At 35.2% G+C, this 15,667-nt stretch overlaps 1 protein-coding gene across 1 annotated transcript in view; it reads right to left on the bottom strand.

Annotated features, from left to right (window-relative positions):
• Positions 1 to 6,744, bottom strand: part of LOC135077950 (uncharacterized) — a 47,009-nt gene extending 40,265 nt beyond the window's left edge. Inside the window, exon 1 of the mRNA XM_063972493.1 lies at positions 6,022 to 6,744. Within this exon, the coding sequence (XP_063828563.1) occupies positions 6,022 to 6,646 (625 nt within the window). The 5' untranslated portion in view covers positions 6,647 to 6,744. The remainder of the gene's footprint in view (positions 1 to 6,021) is intronic.
• Between the last annotated feature and the right edge of the window lie 8,923 nt (positions 6,745 to 15,667).

The raw sequence follows: 15,667 nt of genomic DNA, 5'->3' as shown, positions 1-15,667 counted from the left end.
TTCTATATATAAGGATTTGCTTATTCACCATGACTCAAGATTAAACTAGGTGTCACTTTAGATGAGAAATCGTCAGAGCAGTGAATAGATAAAATCAATGGCCTTCTCATATCTTTTAAAACTTCTAAGTAGGTATGAGAGATAAATATCTGTTGCAATGTCATGTTGAAACCGTAGGGCCCTTTGAAGGGCCAAGTTCGGTGGAAATGGTATTTCCACGTAGTCATTTTGCAACGCAGCTGGAAGATCAGAGTGTCAGTCTGTATGTATTGCAACCGTAATTAGGTGGGGCAATACGCCGCAGCGCCACACGCATACAAATTATTCCTTGTTGACAGATCTTGTGAAATATCGCACATAGAAGTTTGAGCTTTGGAAATAAATATTACTGGTGTAGTTTATAGGACAATATTGTCTGATTGTTCAAGTCACATTAAAGACCAGTTTTAGGATTGCATATATTTTGAGCAAGTTTATTATTTGATAGTTTTATGAATTCTCACCGTTTAAATGCAGTGATTCAGCCAATGCCAAGTAAATTAAGAGATACACGAAACAGGAAGTCAGTATAAGCGTAAAAGTTTTATTCTTAGCTTCAACTACCTTGAACACAATACTGGGTAGACTGATCGTAGATAAATATTAACTAGACTTATTATATTGAATTGCTTTTTTATTACACTTGTGGCATAATATCTGTAATAGCGAAATTATTGTCATCACGTTTTCAAGTAACTCGTAATGTATCACAAATATCAAACTATCTTCATGTGTCATGATGATGATGTTCCAAAGCTAAAAGAGCAGATAAGTGATTAAGTGTGAAATCTTGAATTTAACATTGTATTGTGTTAATTGTGGTCACTTCTATTCGTAGTGTTTTATTCACCTTATTTGTTTTAAACTACATTTATTTAAAGCCCAAAGCTTAACATAACGAGTTCCTAACCCTAGATACGAGTAACTATAGGACATTATTCGTCGCGCAACGCGAGATGAAAGTGATTTCTGCGCTCGCGCACGATTTGTTCACTTCCTTGCTCATGCAGATAGCTGAGCCTTGTTAAGATAATGGTTACGTGAAAGGAGTCTGGCCGAAGGCATTGTTAAGAAGAAGTAGGCTTTATGGGTTTTGACTGGCTTCATCGTGGCTAGCGAGAACTGTAGATTTTCAGTTGTAATGAACTTTACAAATAAGCCTTTTGATTGTTATTTTTGCTCTAGATATTTATTACTTACTTTGTGTCTTATTAGCCTATTATTTACATATTTTGGTTCTGAAATAGAAAACTGTCACTGAATGAGAAAAAATCAGCAGCTAATTGTTATTCGACGCGCGTATGTTTTTATTTGATTATTATAACTTATTTGCACGTGTCATGGTAGCCCTTATAAAACTTTAAAGAATTTTCTAAATTCACTTTGACCTTGTTAGGTTTAAACATTAGTATGCGGCTGGTGTCTCATGGAACAAGATCACACTCATACGGCTTTACTTTCTTTTAACAAACTGTTTGTTTAGCAAGCGAGGTATTTTGTGGAAGCCGACTTTTCACGGACAAAGTCGCTGGAAACGTGTTTTGTAATTTTAAAGTAGTTTTTTTTTATTCACAACGAGGAAGCCTGCATCTTCTGATTCAAAGTTCTATCTAAAAAGTATGCTTTTTATGGATTTCTTTTTGATATTTAACAAAATTGTTGCTTCATCAAAGCTTGCCCCACCTCTGTAACATTATGAATGCATTAAAGAATTGAGTATTGAGTGCCTATTGGACAGACTGCTCTCAGTGCGCCTTTTGTAGAACTATAAAATTTAATACTGATTACAAATTATGGTGTTTTCCTGCACATGTATGTACAATTAAATGCTGTTGAAACATTGTTAAACAAATAAAATAAAGAATATCATAAAATAAATGTTAGCTATTGGATTAATTTGACTGTACCATGAAAATTATACACCGTAGGTAGGTACAAGAAGCTGTTTGAAACTACTCATTTACATACACGTTTTTTCGCTTTTCATTTAGATAAATTGTTTTTTATTGAGTTTTTATAAATTTATTACACTTCAGTTCAATAAATTGATCTCCGTCAATTAAATATTGAATAATCATAACGTTACGTTTTGTTGAATAACCTACATATTGATTGATAGATGTTTGATTTATATTTATATTCCATTCAAATGCATTTATGATTATTTGAATAGGTTTCGTTTGTGCGTGTGCTGTAATTATTACATACGTTAAATATGTAAGAAACTAGAGATTTTTCAGATACATAATTTTTCCCGCGACTTTGCACGATCGCGTTAAACTTTGAATGAAACTCGGAGTGTTTCTCATCCTCTTGTCAAACCGTAGTGGTTGCTTTCAAATCAAATCAAATCAAAAATATTTTATTCAATTTAGACCATTCGTGGCACTTATGAACGTCAAAATATAGTAAAAAAAAAGGTAGCCATTATGGGGCACTTTACATGTCTCATATCTTTTGGGCCCTACCAGCGCTTCGAGACAAACATAATTATGGCAAGTGTTGAGAAGAAACGCCGGAACAAACTTTAAATTATACAGACACATCAATAATATTATTAAGTTACTAGCTGTGCCCGCGACTTCGTACGCGTGAAAACCCGTTTTCGCAACTTTTTTCATTATTGCTCTGCTCCTATTGACCGTAGCGTGATGTTGTATAGCCTATAGCCTTCCTCGATAAAGCCCATCTAACACTGAAAGAATTTTTCAAATCGGACCAGTAGTTCCGGAGATTAGCGCGTTCAAGTAAACAAACAAACAAACTCTTTAGCTTTATAATATTAGTTGTAGATTAGTATAGATAATGATAAAGAGGAACAAATAAAATGCCTATTCTACTCTGATGAGACCTAGACATACTACTTAATACATACAGGATTTGAATTAAAAATGATAAAGCGAAAGGAGGATAAGATAATGTTACTTTAGTGAATTCAGTGAGTCCGCGCGGATTACATAACTGCGCGGGCGCTATTGAGAAAGATGTTGGGCAACACGAAAGCAGCCGAAGGTCGTGCATCTGGACAAGTGTTATGGCTGGTAAGGTCGCCCAGTTCTGTTATTGTTTGGGACACTTGCATTATGGAATTATACATTACAGGGGTTACAGTGTTAAAAGATTGCGATGCCTTTTCTTAGCACACCGGCCCCGAAACAATGGTAGAGTTAAGTAAAAAAAATTTACAAAACTTACTAAAAATAAGATAAATAATTTCCATATACGAGTATTCTTGGATAGGTATTCCAATAATATGCTGACCAATTTGACGTAACATTCGAATTAAAATTACTGATCACCAAAGCTTCATCGACTTTGTTTTAAAGAGACTCGACTCTACAACAAATAACTAATGAAAAATAACGTTTACTCACCACTTTATATTATTTTAGTGGCACAAAAGGCCACACGTTTTTACTAAGTCAATTTGTTGATCAACTAATATATCACACAATGAGTTTTACAAAAAAATAAATAAATAGGTACCTATTCGTATTTGCTTACTTTTATGTTGTATGTCTATTTGTTTTTACAAATATTATATATTCAACACTAGCCATGGCCAAAAACTTGCAAGATAAAAAAAAAATTAACTATGTAGTTATCGCAATAATAAATCAATAAGGTTTTCACTATGGTAAATAAATTTTAATTTCAAATCAATGTACGAGGTGGTACCAGTTTATAGGGGTTTCAACAACTTGTTCCTTATTTTTTTATTTCTACATGTTCTGCTCTACTACATAAGTTTAAATGTTAGAAGAGAATTTGATTTAAATAACGAGATGAGAAATAAAAAACTTCAAAAATGTGATGGTTGTTTCAAGGTCATTCATTATACCTACTTATGATGGCTTTTGTAAAACACTTCATGAGCCAAGAAACTTTGCTGACTCGCGCGTGTGTAGTACAGTTAGCGAAATAACTAACTAATTTAGTCCCTACGATCTCAGGCCTAACGATTACTTTAACTAGGAAATGCGGTGGGCTGTACGTTAGTTCAAATAGAGCAGCATCCATTATGTAGAGACAATCAATATTGACTAAATCAATAGTAGGAAAGAATGCGAGCCTTGTTGGTTAACCGGGAAGTATAAAGGCTAAGGCTATATTTATTTGCTAGAAATATTTAAATAATTAATAAAAATATTAGGATTCAAAGGTTTAAAGGTTTTTGGCTGTTGCTATGACAATAATGTTTAATAGATAAATAATTGTCAATACTAGTAGGTAGTAGTGCTAGGGCAAAAAAATTGAGGCATGTAAAGGCTTCCCTAATGGCAAAACTTGTTTCTTTTTATATTAGTCCTTTTTTTCTTTCAATATTTGACAATTTGTAAGCACTATTTAATAGTCTATACAAATATCGTTTCTGACTTGACTGAATATTAATGATTATACAGTATGATTCGTTACGAAAAAATAATACTTATTAAAACCATGAGATACTACAGTGTTTAGTTTAATGTCAGAGAAAATTATCCGTCAGATACCTATTGAATTATTAATCCGCGATTAACATCCAAGTGACTGAAATGCTGACAAATTGTACTGTTTCTAGTAATAAATAATGAAATATAAATTATTATTAATTTGGTAGTTAATTATTGTTGTAAAATTATAATAACTGTTTTTGTGTTACTTAAATTAAATCTGTCGGTTTTCCTAATAGAATAAAATAAATATGTAATAAGAAAAAACAACATATACCTAGCTAAATGTTTCATAAGCAGTTGGCTATTACTTCAATTATGTTAAAACTTCAGTTTAACTTTAAATTCGGCTTTTTAGTAAAAGCAAGAGCGAAAATTTCTCTTTTCAACATTTTTTTGTACATCATTAACACATCAGTGTAGTGTAGAGTTGAGTAATTGTGTATTTTTTTGTTTATTGAAACAATAAAAACTATTTCGCTATGCGCACTCGTACTATTAGTGTAATATAACTAACGACTAGAACAAACAATTACTGGTTATTTTTGCTGTGCACGTGTGATATTAAATGTACATATTTGTGAATACTAAAACATGTGCAGTTAATAAGAAAACTATAAAGTCTAACAGTAAAAAAAACAGTTTAATACATTACTCGTATATTTTTGTTTATAAACGTGCATTTTTCATTTAACCGTTATTTATTTTAAACCGTGATTATTTTAGCTTTAACCATAAAACCGTTCCTCAACACAGAAACCCTTTAAATACACCGCTATTATTGATTCATTATGACATAAAACCCACAAAACAATAATGCGGTGTAGATTGTGCAAGTAAACAAACTGTTTTGGTCTTATTAAAACCTCTCCGATGGCCTGGTTTCCGAGTTTTTGGCGGCCATTACGCAACTGCGCGCGCACAGTACAGAAGCAAGAAAAAGAACTGAACAGAAGAAAACGTTTTTCAAACGCGGACACACAAACCTCGTTTAGAATGTCGGTCAACGCTTGGAACACTTAGGTCTGATATGCATTGTGCAATAAAACAATCAAGAATTTGAGGTAATGTTTTTTTTCTAGAGGTATAAAACAAAAACACAGATGGTTCACGAAATCGAAAGTTCCTGTTAAAGATTGGACCGTGAAGAAATGACTCAAATTTGCCATGCTGTTGACCTCAAAAAGGAACCAAAAGAAAAGAATTTATTTATTTTTAAAGAACTGAACGTTACGCACAATTACCGAAGATTTCATTCTTAAAATATTTCATAACTGAGATTTTATGTATTCGCGAGATTACACAACTGAGGCCAAGCCACGGATTTCAACTTTTCAACAATATCAAGTGGCAAATGTTCCGTGCCACGTGCGAGAAACTTCATTGAACTAGCAGTATTAATTGGCAGGTAAAAAGGATACAACCAATTGAAACTGTCGATGATAGAGATTTTTCAGCGCTGAGACTATAATTTATTGCTGAAAATTATCCTATTAAACCAGCCAGACCATATTATCTTTTATAACAAGATTTAAGATACTTGACTTACTTTTGAGTGCCCAGAGCTTCCTCTCGACCAGTCCGTCCACGTACTCCTGCAGGTCGTCCCTGCACTGGCCCTCCACCGCGCTCTGCAGGTCCTTCCACTGGTGCACCAGGATCTCCGCGTCGAACACTCTCAGCATACTCTCTATCCCCAATAAGTTCGTTATATTCGCACTCTCTTGCTTCAGCACACTCTTCGACTCGTTCACCGTCGTCCTTATCGAATCACTCAGTTTGCTCCAAATATCCTTATTCGGATTCGAAGTCGTTTTCTCCACCTGCTTCGTCGTCTTCACAATGTGCTGCACATTGTGAGACTTCTCCGTCGTCGGAGCTTTCTTCTCACTCTCGACGTCTCCGAACGCGTCCCCGAAAGACAACCCCTCATCGTCCGCGAACAAATCGAACGAATCGGTGGTAGTCTTATCATTCCTACTGGAATTGGGCAAGGATATGGAGCCTATCAGATCCGACGTGAGCGGACCCTCGTCGTCGATTCCGCCTTTGGCAGACGCTTTTTTAATGTTCTGAAAAGCGTCTATCAAGGCGCTTCTTAACTTTTCCTCGCGGGCATTCTCGACAGTTGCCGCCACAAGGATGACACTCAGAAATATCACTAGTCGGTACATTTTGTTTTTTTATTGTAACTTCACGCACATGCTGGCCGCACTGGTCGGTGGTTGTCGCTCAGAGGTGCGCGCGCGGCGTCATAGTGGTTACGACTGAGCGGCGGCTGCGCGCGCGCGTGACATAACGCCGTTACGAAGTTACAGCGGCACTTTCACTGGCGGCCACACGTCGCAGGTGGGATCCTTGTAGGGCGACTCATCAAATCTAACATCCAAAATTTGATTGACAACATCTAAGGATTATGTATTGGTATAGCTTTAAAATGGAGTACGATTTAAAAATTTGAAATGAATTCATAACACATTTTGCCCAAAGGCTTACTTAAGCTACTTAGCAATTCCAATACATATGACCAAATACCTTACCTAGTATTTTCAAAAGTTATTTTTAAGGTTGGTTTCGACAATCTAGACGTTGACTCGGCTAGAGACCAGAGACGTGCGGTGGATCTTTGTAAAAATATACCTACCTAACCATATCCCACCGCGAAATATAACTAATGCCAGTCTTTGCTGGAGATTTCATCAAATTCTACTACAATTTATATTCCATCAAGGTTTTTTGCAAATCCTAGGTCATGTTCCACATTTTATGTATAAAGCTTTGAAACTGTGAGCATCAATGTGGAACCTACAGGCCTACAGGCCACTATTTTAGTCTATCTGCGACACCTGTAATGTATATTTATAGATAGACTAAGTTTCAACATATAGTCGGAAGCCGCTGTTTGACCAAATTTTAGTTTAAACATTATGCAAAGGAGCTGTCGAGTGCATCCCAAGCAGGTCCTTGACTTAGAACTCGATTTGAATTGCTGAATGTGATGTGTTTGTATTGACAATGGCGGGCAAAGGCATTGGTTTTAATGGTGCAATAAATTTTATTATTCAATAAGCTGATCAGTGGGCTGACCTACAAACAAAAAGTAAGTGGGTCATATTGCAAATTATATTGAAGTATACAATGGCAGCAATGGTGGGAGAGTCATTGATGTCGCTGAAATAGATATATAGAGATTTTACATTACATACCTACATTACCTCAATAAATAGGAAGAGTGATTACCATAGTAGTACTACCAGTACTACTCATACATTGACTACATAAAAGAAAGTAACTCTAAGTGAAATTTTATGTTGTTGAGATTACTTAATAAAACCCGTGTTTATTTTTTGTGAATATTATGATTTCGAACTTAAAACTGCCCTGGCTGTAATCCCATTTAATCTTCTAGGCTCAGCTGGTCTTTCGTAATGAAAAGGAGTTTTATTGAGTTTATCTATGGCAACTATTTAAATGACTTCATTAACTATGTTAATGACCTCATTAAAATAGCTTAGTGCAAGGTTAAAATAGAACCGTTGCATATGAATTTCAGCGATGCGATTTGGGGCAGAAAAGTTCTCGAGTGACGACCACGGGCTGGAAGACGTAGCGTAGGCAGGACCGACAATCTGGTAAAGGTCGCGGGAAGAGCCTGGATGCAGGCAGCGCAGGACCGTTCATTGTGGAAAACCTTGGGGTAGGCATTTGTCTAGCAGTAGACGTCATTTGGCTGAAACGAAGGAACGATTCCTTTATCTCAATAATCAGGAGTTTTATCTGCCATTTAAGAATCCCAATTGCGACCAAGCTATCAAGCGCTCAGTAACCGGCGCGGCTGAAACAAGTTTGTTACGTGTGTATCGGAATACAGGCAATGGGGACACGCTCGACGCTTGTTAGAAGAGAATCTGTACCGAAGACGTTTTTGTTGAAATGGTAATAGCTGGAGGTATTTCTTTGGGTACTTCTGAGTCGTATACTAGAAATAAGGAAAATTTGAGCTGCGGAAAATTCACTTATTCTCTTCAACTCTACACTTTTGTTTGATTGTTCAAAAGTCTATAGCTTTACTCAACATGAGGGCAGACAGAGTTATACTTATAGTACTTCTAAATCGTATTCTTTTCCACAAGGAGGATATGGAAAAGGGCTGTGAGAAAATTCACTTCTTCTCTTCATCTGTACTCTTGGATGGCAAATGTCTATAGAGCTTTACTCAACAGTAGACAGTTATATCATGAAAATAATAATGCCTACGTGCAGAAGTCTGAAGCTTAGGACAAGTTTTTTTATAAAAGCTTAAGCTGCAATGCTGCGTTATAAATTGGTATATTGTAACCATTAAAAATATATAGGTAGTTCGCATACGAAGTCGCACAATTTTTATACGAGCCTCTCACAATTTGTGAATAAATTCGTATACGTTTTTGAGTAGTAACGTCTTAAAAATACGTACTCGACCTCAGCATAATAGAAGTGCGTGACCTAAAATTGGTGTATTGTCAGCGTGTAACGGTTCATTACTTTATTATTTACTTTAAAATACGTCACGAGCACACAAATCACAAGAGAATAGATTAACCTCAGGGCATTGCGGTGTCACTTTCGCTTGGGCACCTAGTACTTAGTGCTGTTCCGCTCTACAGCGCGTCCCGGAACCGTTACTCGCGTATCTGTTACTGTGATTATGTATTGGTTCAGCCGTAATGCTCATTCGGATTAGCGTGGATTGTGAAATTGAAAATGGCGGAATGGAGACCCATGGTGTTGCCATCGAAATGTCACAGAAAGAAAGTTTATGTTCATAGTGATGATTGCTTATTTGCAAAAATGCTATTTATTTATTTATTCATGAATAGAACGGTAGTACCTACCAATTACACTATTCAAACAAGACGTAACAAAGTTCAGAATAACTTATAAACAATTTAACTTAACTTAATTTAGGAAAAGTACATAAACCTACTTACTTAATCATTGGTCTAAAATAGACTACATAATACTGTTGTAGTGACCGTATCGTTGTAATTTTCAATGATTAAGGCCCAGTTTTTTGATTCATAGTTAAAATAACTAATTGTTAAATTTTGCTACTAATGGTTAAATATTAACAAAATGGAAACTAATAGTTAAAAAATGTACTAAAAGTCAAGCTAACCATTGTTCGAAATACATTTTTTTCTGATATTTAACCACTTGTCATTTGACATCTGTCAAATTTAACTATTCAACTCATTAGTAGACCTTCGTGTGACAATTGCTTTTAAATGTTTGATATTCAAGGCAGGTGAAGTAGCTTCAAGTTTAAAATAAAAACAAAACAAAATATGTACTGTACCTATTAAACTAAAGCATGATTATTGTATTTTCACGGCAATTCTATGCTTCTTCTTCTTCTTCCTCGGTCCCTCACTGATGAGGATTGCGACTTGCGACCACGTATATTGTTCCTCCACAGACTGTGCGGTTATAAGCTGTGTGGACCGCACGATGCTTCTAGGGTTCCGTATATTGAATTTGATTTTTACAGTTTTTAACGATCTACGTTTTTTTTGAATTTTTTTTTGCTGTATGGTTTTTCAGGACACTATGCACTTTAGGGTTCTGCTAATAGATAAATGTAGTTTTCTTCCACAGTGTGAGCCATAAAATCGTTACTAGTTCCTACATTTCATAGATCTCTACAATATTGTAAAAATTTCAATATTTAAAACTTTTTGATTTACACTCTATGCATTCCAAAAAATAATTTGTACTACTCGTAAGACCAGAATGATTCCTTTTTTCGTGTGGAACCCTAAAATGAATAAGGTTTGTGCCACACGAAGCCTGCTAACGCTGGCTGTATTGTGTTACGTGCACTCCATACGATTAGGTAATAAATGAATATCGGAGCGTGCGCAAGCGCATGTTATAATTGTTCCCGTCTCTCACGGTGCACCTCGCTTTCACACGTTTGCTATGCTACATTAGTTTTTGCGATGGGCAATTTTGCGGATTTGTGAGCTGGGAAAATAATGTATGTGTATAACCGATGTGTATGAATAAGCGATCTTGTCATCTTGAAATTAATCCGTACTGCAATTATAATAAATGCTAACTAACTATAACGCTGAAACAGTTTTGACGAGTTTTGGTATAGTAGTAGATGGGATCTAGGCATAGGGGAATTTTGGTTAGATTCTCTAAGGATCTAGGAGTTGAAAATATAACGCAGTTTGCATAAAAACATCTAAGTTTAGTTTGGAAGTTTGGAAGTTTCGGTAAAGTGAGGAAGCTGAAAATGTATGAGATTTTCCGAGTGATTTTCATGAAATGTGACATGACGCACTCTCCTTTTGGAGTCCTATCTTCTAAGGCCAGTGAAGGGTTAAAGATATTTAGTGACCGACGGTTAAAGATATTTATTTAGCGACAGATCGATTATGCTGCTGAAACCACGTAGGTACTGAAGCTAGTTTAGACGCACCTTGTGTAGATCTTGCCACCGAGCTATAAGATAGCTATTGTATAGCAAGAAAGTGTTTCTGTGAGATTTTTTTCAAGACGAAGTTACTAAGAAATCACTGTGTTAATTTTAAACCATCAGACGGTAAACATGCTAATCTTCTTTAAACATGCAACTTGTTAAGTTGCATTTTAAAATATTGGCATTTATGTTGCCGCACAGAATCTATTCTGTGAGACAGTCAACAGAGACTAGTTAAAATCATTTATTCGGGCCGAGGATATACGAGTACATACTACATAATATACCAATGTCGCTTACCTTTCACGATATAAGTGCAGCATGTACGGACACATACCTGCTGATCAGCACTCGTTCACATGTGGCAACAATGCCCCATTGTTGTTTGCGCTGACGACCTATTGGGCTTTGAGGGCGAACTTCTTCCGCGTGCGTTGTACTTAGGGTAGCCAGGCCTTACAAGAATAAGCTAGGCATTAGGCCCTATTAGACAACCTTTTATAATTTATCAGGGCAGCTTAATATATAAAAGCTAAAACATATGGGGAGACAATTCGTATTCGTTAGTGGCATGCACCCTGGAAATGGCCTACAAACTGAATTTTATTTTATTTGAAAAATAAAACACGCACATTAGAACGAAAAGATGGATAAAATACATAAAAAACCAACAAGTAAAGTTCCATCAATGTTTCCAAAATAAAAGGATACGTAAATATTTAGCTTGGCACATCCATGAAACACAACAAGTCCAGTTAATGCCGGGTATCTGGTAGCCCTAGTCAAACTGGATGTAGAGGCATACCGTGATTGATCGTTGTGGCTGCAAGACGGAGTAGCAAATTGGTGTAGGAGGTACATATACATTGGTCTGCATAGAAATGTCATCTGTTTAGAAACTGACCTACTACAGAATCTAGTGCACGATACAGTTATGCTCACTTTATTAGTCAGGCCAAAATAGCTGAAATAGTACGACATGATTACAATAATCCGCGTCGAGTAAAGTAAGAATTAAAATATGAAAAGGCCCGAAGAAATAAGGAAATCTAATAGCAATAAAAGTCAGGAAATCACAACTATATTGATAAAATTAGATCCTGGAACCGCTTATTGGTATAAAAAGGAGAAAAGCCACGAATGATATAAAAACATCAAGAAGATCAGTTGTATAAAAGTAGGCACTTAAATATTGCCCCTGTTTGAGCTCTCTAGATTTTAACATACTGATGGGTGATGGATACTCTTGGGTTTTGTTACAGAAATGTTAATGTAAGTTACACATTTGTCATAATAAAATTGAATGAAGAAAAAACATGAGACGAGTGTGAGAATGAGGTGGGTGGAAAAGATAACAACTGCAGGTTGTTCTGGAGCTTGTAGCGTTTAGTTAGGTAACAAAACGTGATTTAGTCTTGAATGTACAACTTTTTAAAGTGATAATACTACTTAGAGAGGCATTTTATAAAGACAAAATCAATTTCTAAGCATGAGAATTGCTAAATGTATGCTCATAAAACGTAGGTAGGTACTCTACTAGTGTGTTTATTTATGTAACGTACCTGAACATGGAAACCAGATACCAATTTTTGTATTTAAATTAAGATTAAAGTGTATCTAACCCAACTTTTAAGTTAAATACGAGTAATAAAGCTTTCAAAAAACGGTCCAACCTTCACAATTTCGAAGTAATAAAAATATTGCTACATTTTGGTGTTCTGAAATCTGAAGTTAAGTATTGTCGACAGTTACCTAATCATATAATATGTATTACTACCTGATTATTTTATTGCCTACAGTATTTTTATTTTCTTGGAATATTGCCTAATCTTCATCAATTTTTGCCTTGTAAAAGTAAAGCCATTTGTACACAATAATTAATAATCAATTTGATTATTTATCTGACCTCAATTTCTTAATTCAAAACTTCTTATTAAAAGGCTTATCGATTTGGAAATAAATTGTGTACCTACTTAATTAAAAAAACATATGACGTACCTATCTACTTACCACATAAGGCCTGTTGGTTATTTTAATGATAGTTCATTCAAGACTAAGAGCTGGTGAACGCCATTTTATAAAAGCTGAATGTTTGTCAGCGTATGCTCCCAATATAGGATAGAATGTTGGTGAATCATGAAGTTTGGGTCATCGTGGCTTTGGCAGCTATCCTAAAAAAACTGTCTGGCAAGGTGTTGGAACTGTCAAAACTGCCAAAGCCACGATGACCCAAACTTCACATTCTATCCTATATTGGGAGCATACGCTGACAAACTTTCAGCTTTTATAAAATGACGTACCTAGGTCTGGCGTTCACTAGCTCTTAGTCTATTCCATTAGGAGTGGCAATTTTGTTATCTCTAGCGTCCAAGGCACTATCCAATATCTACTAGTGGGAATACTTCAGGTTTGTAGTGAAATATTACATTCAGAACTCGTAATTCATTAACTAATTAATTTTTCTCGATAGCTTACATTACCTACAGTTTAGTATTAGGTAAATTATAATAAATTTAGAAGAGTTAAATCCAGCAGAAGAATAATATAATACTTCGATAATTCGGAATCGCATAATACAGGAAATAATTAAATTACTTCAGTTAATCATCTCTAGACATTCGTTGCATGTTTCTTTCCACTTCATGCTCGAGATCGTATTGGATATTATTTGCGAATATACAATTGTGTAATCGAACAATGAATTCACGATTAAATTGCCTACGTGTGAGAACAATGTATTAGTTAGACATTGTTGTATCTTACAAAACTACTCACTTACTAACATCATTTTGGAGATGGTACAATGAAATGCTTACAGTGAGGGGTATCTATAATGGCACAGTGCATATGATCAACCAGTAAATCAACTTAGTGTTAATTTCCCTTCTATGATCTGAGGTGTCCATAAATATAGAAGTAGGTAAGCAGTTTTTTCAGCAATGAACGTAGTTAAACGAATAAACTGTTTTATTGCATTGATGCTTAAATGCTTCTAATCGTGTATACTACTTTTTAGGGTTCCGTACCTCAAAAGGAAAAAACGGAACCCTTATAGGATCACTTTGTTGTCCGTCCGTCCGTCTGTCAAGACCCTTTATCTCAAGAACGCGTGAACGTATCAAGCTGAAATTCACATGAAATACTCAGGTCTATTGTCCCTTTAAGCTGTGAAAATATCAAACTTCTAAGCCAAGCCAATCAAAAGATACAGCCGATTATGTCGATATTTTCAACAAATTTTCGACACTCGCAAAGGAATCAAAACCTACAGGATACTTCCCGTAAACTCAGAATCTTGAAATTTGGCATAAAGCATTGTCATATAATGCAAATATAGGAAAAATTGCGAAAATTACATTTTTTTAGTTTTATTATATAATAAAAATATTTTAATAAAATGAAACTTACTACCTTATTTCTCACGAACGAATAAAGGTATCAAATTGAAATTTATACCAAATACCTAGATCTATTGTCCCTTTAAGAAGTAAAAAAATCAAACTTCTAAGTTAACGCGATCAAAAGATACAGCAGTTTATACCGACACCTTAGACGAATTTCCGTCACACGCTAGGGAATCAAAACCTACAAGGTACTTCCTGTGAACTCAGAATCTTGAAATTCGGCACGAAGCAACGTTATATAGTACAGATAAAGGAAAAATTGCGAAAATGATAAATTTGAAGTTATATAAAATTTAAAATATTATTTTTGCTTACATGACATAAAATATTTTTTTAATAATTATAAACTTACTACCTACCCTTTTTCACATGAACGCGTAGAGATATTAAAGTTGAAATTCATATCAAACACTTCTTAAATCTAATTGCCTCTAAACTGTGAGAAATTCTAAATCAACGCAAAAATTCAAAACGCTGAGGTAGGTACCTACCTATAATGCAAATATAGGAAAAATAAATAAATAAAAAATAATCATACCGCATATTTTTTTTTTATAAAACTCCGGACTTTGACGTAATTTTGGTTTAAGTGAAATGAATGGTGTCCATTGGCATAGCTACAGGTTTTACCTTAGAATACTTGTTTTATATTTGTAGATAGTTACCCTGCCTAAAAAAAAACCCTAGCTACGCCAAAGCTAGCGTTATTTGATAAGGATCAGATATAAACACAAAATAATCTTGCGTGCATACCAATGTTATTTATACCATTTTGCAAGGGGAAAGGGATTTGTGGTTAGCCCTGACTACTTAAGGACAGGAAAAAATCAAATGATACCGCGAGCTAACTACGAACAGCGCCATCTATTGACAACCGTGCGAACTACGTAGTGTCGTTGCTCGGTGATAGGTGTTGCTGATTGCAGCTCATTGTTACAATACTTTTTATTAAAATCGGATTTTATTCCGGAGGTTTTACAATTTCTTACTACTTTCGCAAATCATTACAAATGAAGAAAGGAATTTACGGTGTGGTACCCTCAATGTACAATTAGATTTCGAGCGATACCACTTTTGGGCATTCTCCTTTTAAGTAGTTACTTTCCCCATTGTAATGTTATGAATTTCATTTTGCAATAAAAATACCATAGTTATGACTCGATTGTCGTAATGAACGAACTTTGTAAACCTTGCAGGTTTGTACGGAACCCTCGGTGCGCGAGTCCGACTCGCACTTGGCCGGTTTTTTATTTTAGTACATCGCTGCATTTGCTGCTTAAAGTATCATGTACCCTAACGTGTCTATTAGAGTCGCTGTGAGA

The sequence above is a fragment of the Ostrinia nubilalis genome, chromosome 2 (assembly GCF_963855985.1).
Source record: "Ostrinia nubilalis chromosome 2, ilOstNubi1.1, whole genome shotgun sequence".
Taxonomy (NCBI): Eukaryota; Metazoa; Arthropoda; class Insecta; order Lepidoptera; family Crambidae; genus Ostrinia; species Ostrinia nubilalis.
The sequence above is the reverse complement of the archived record's forward strand: the minus strand, read 5'-3'. Positions and strand labels throughout refer to the sequence as shown.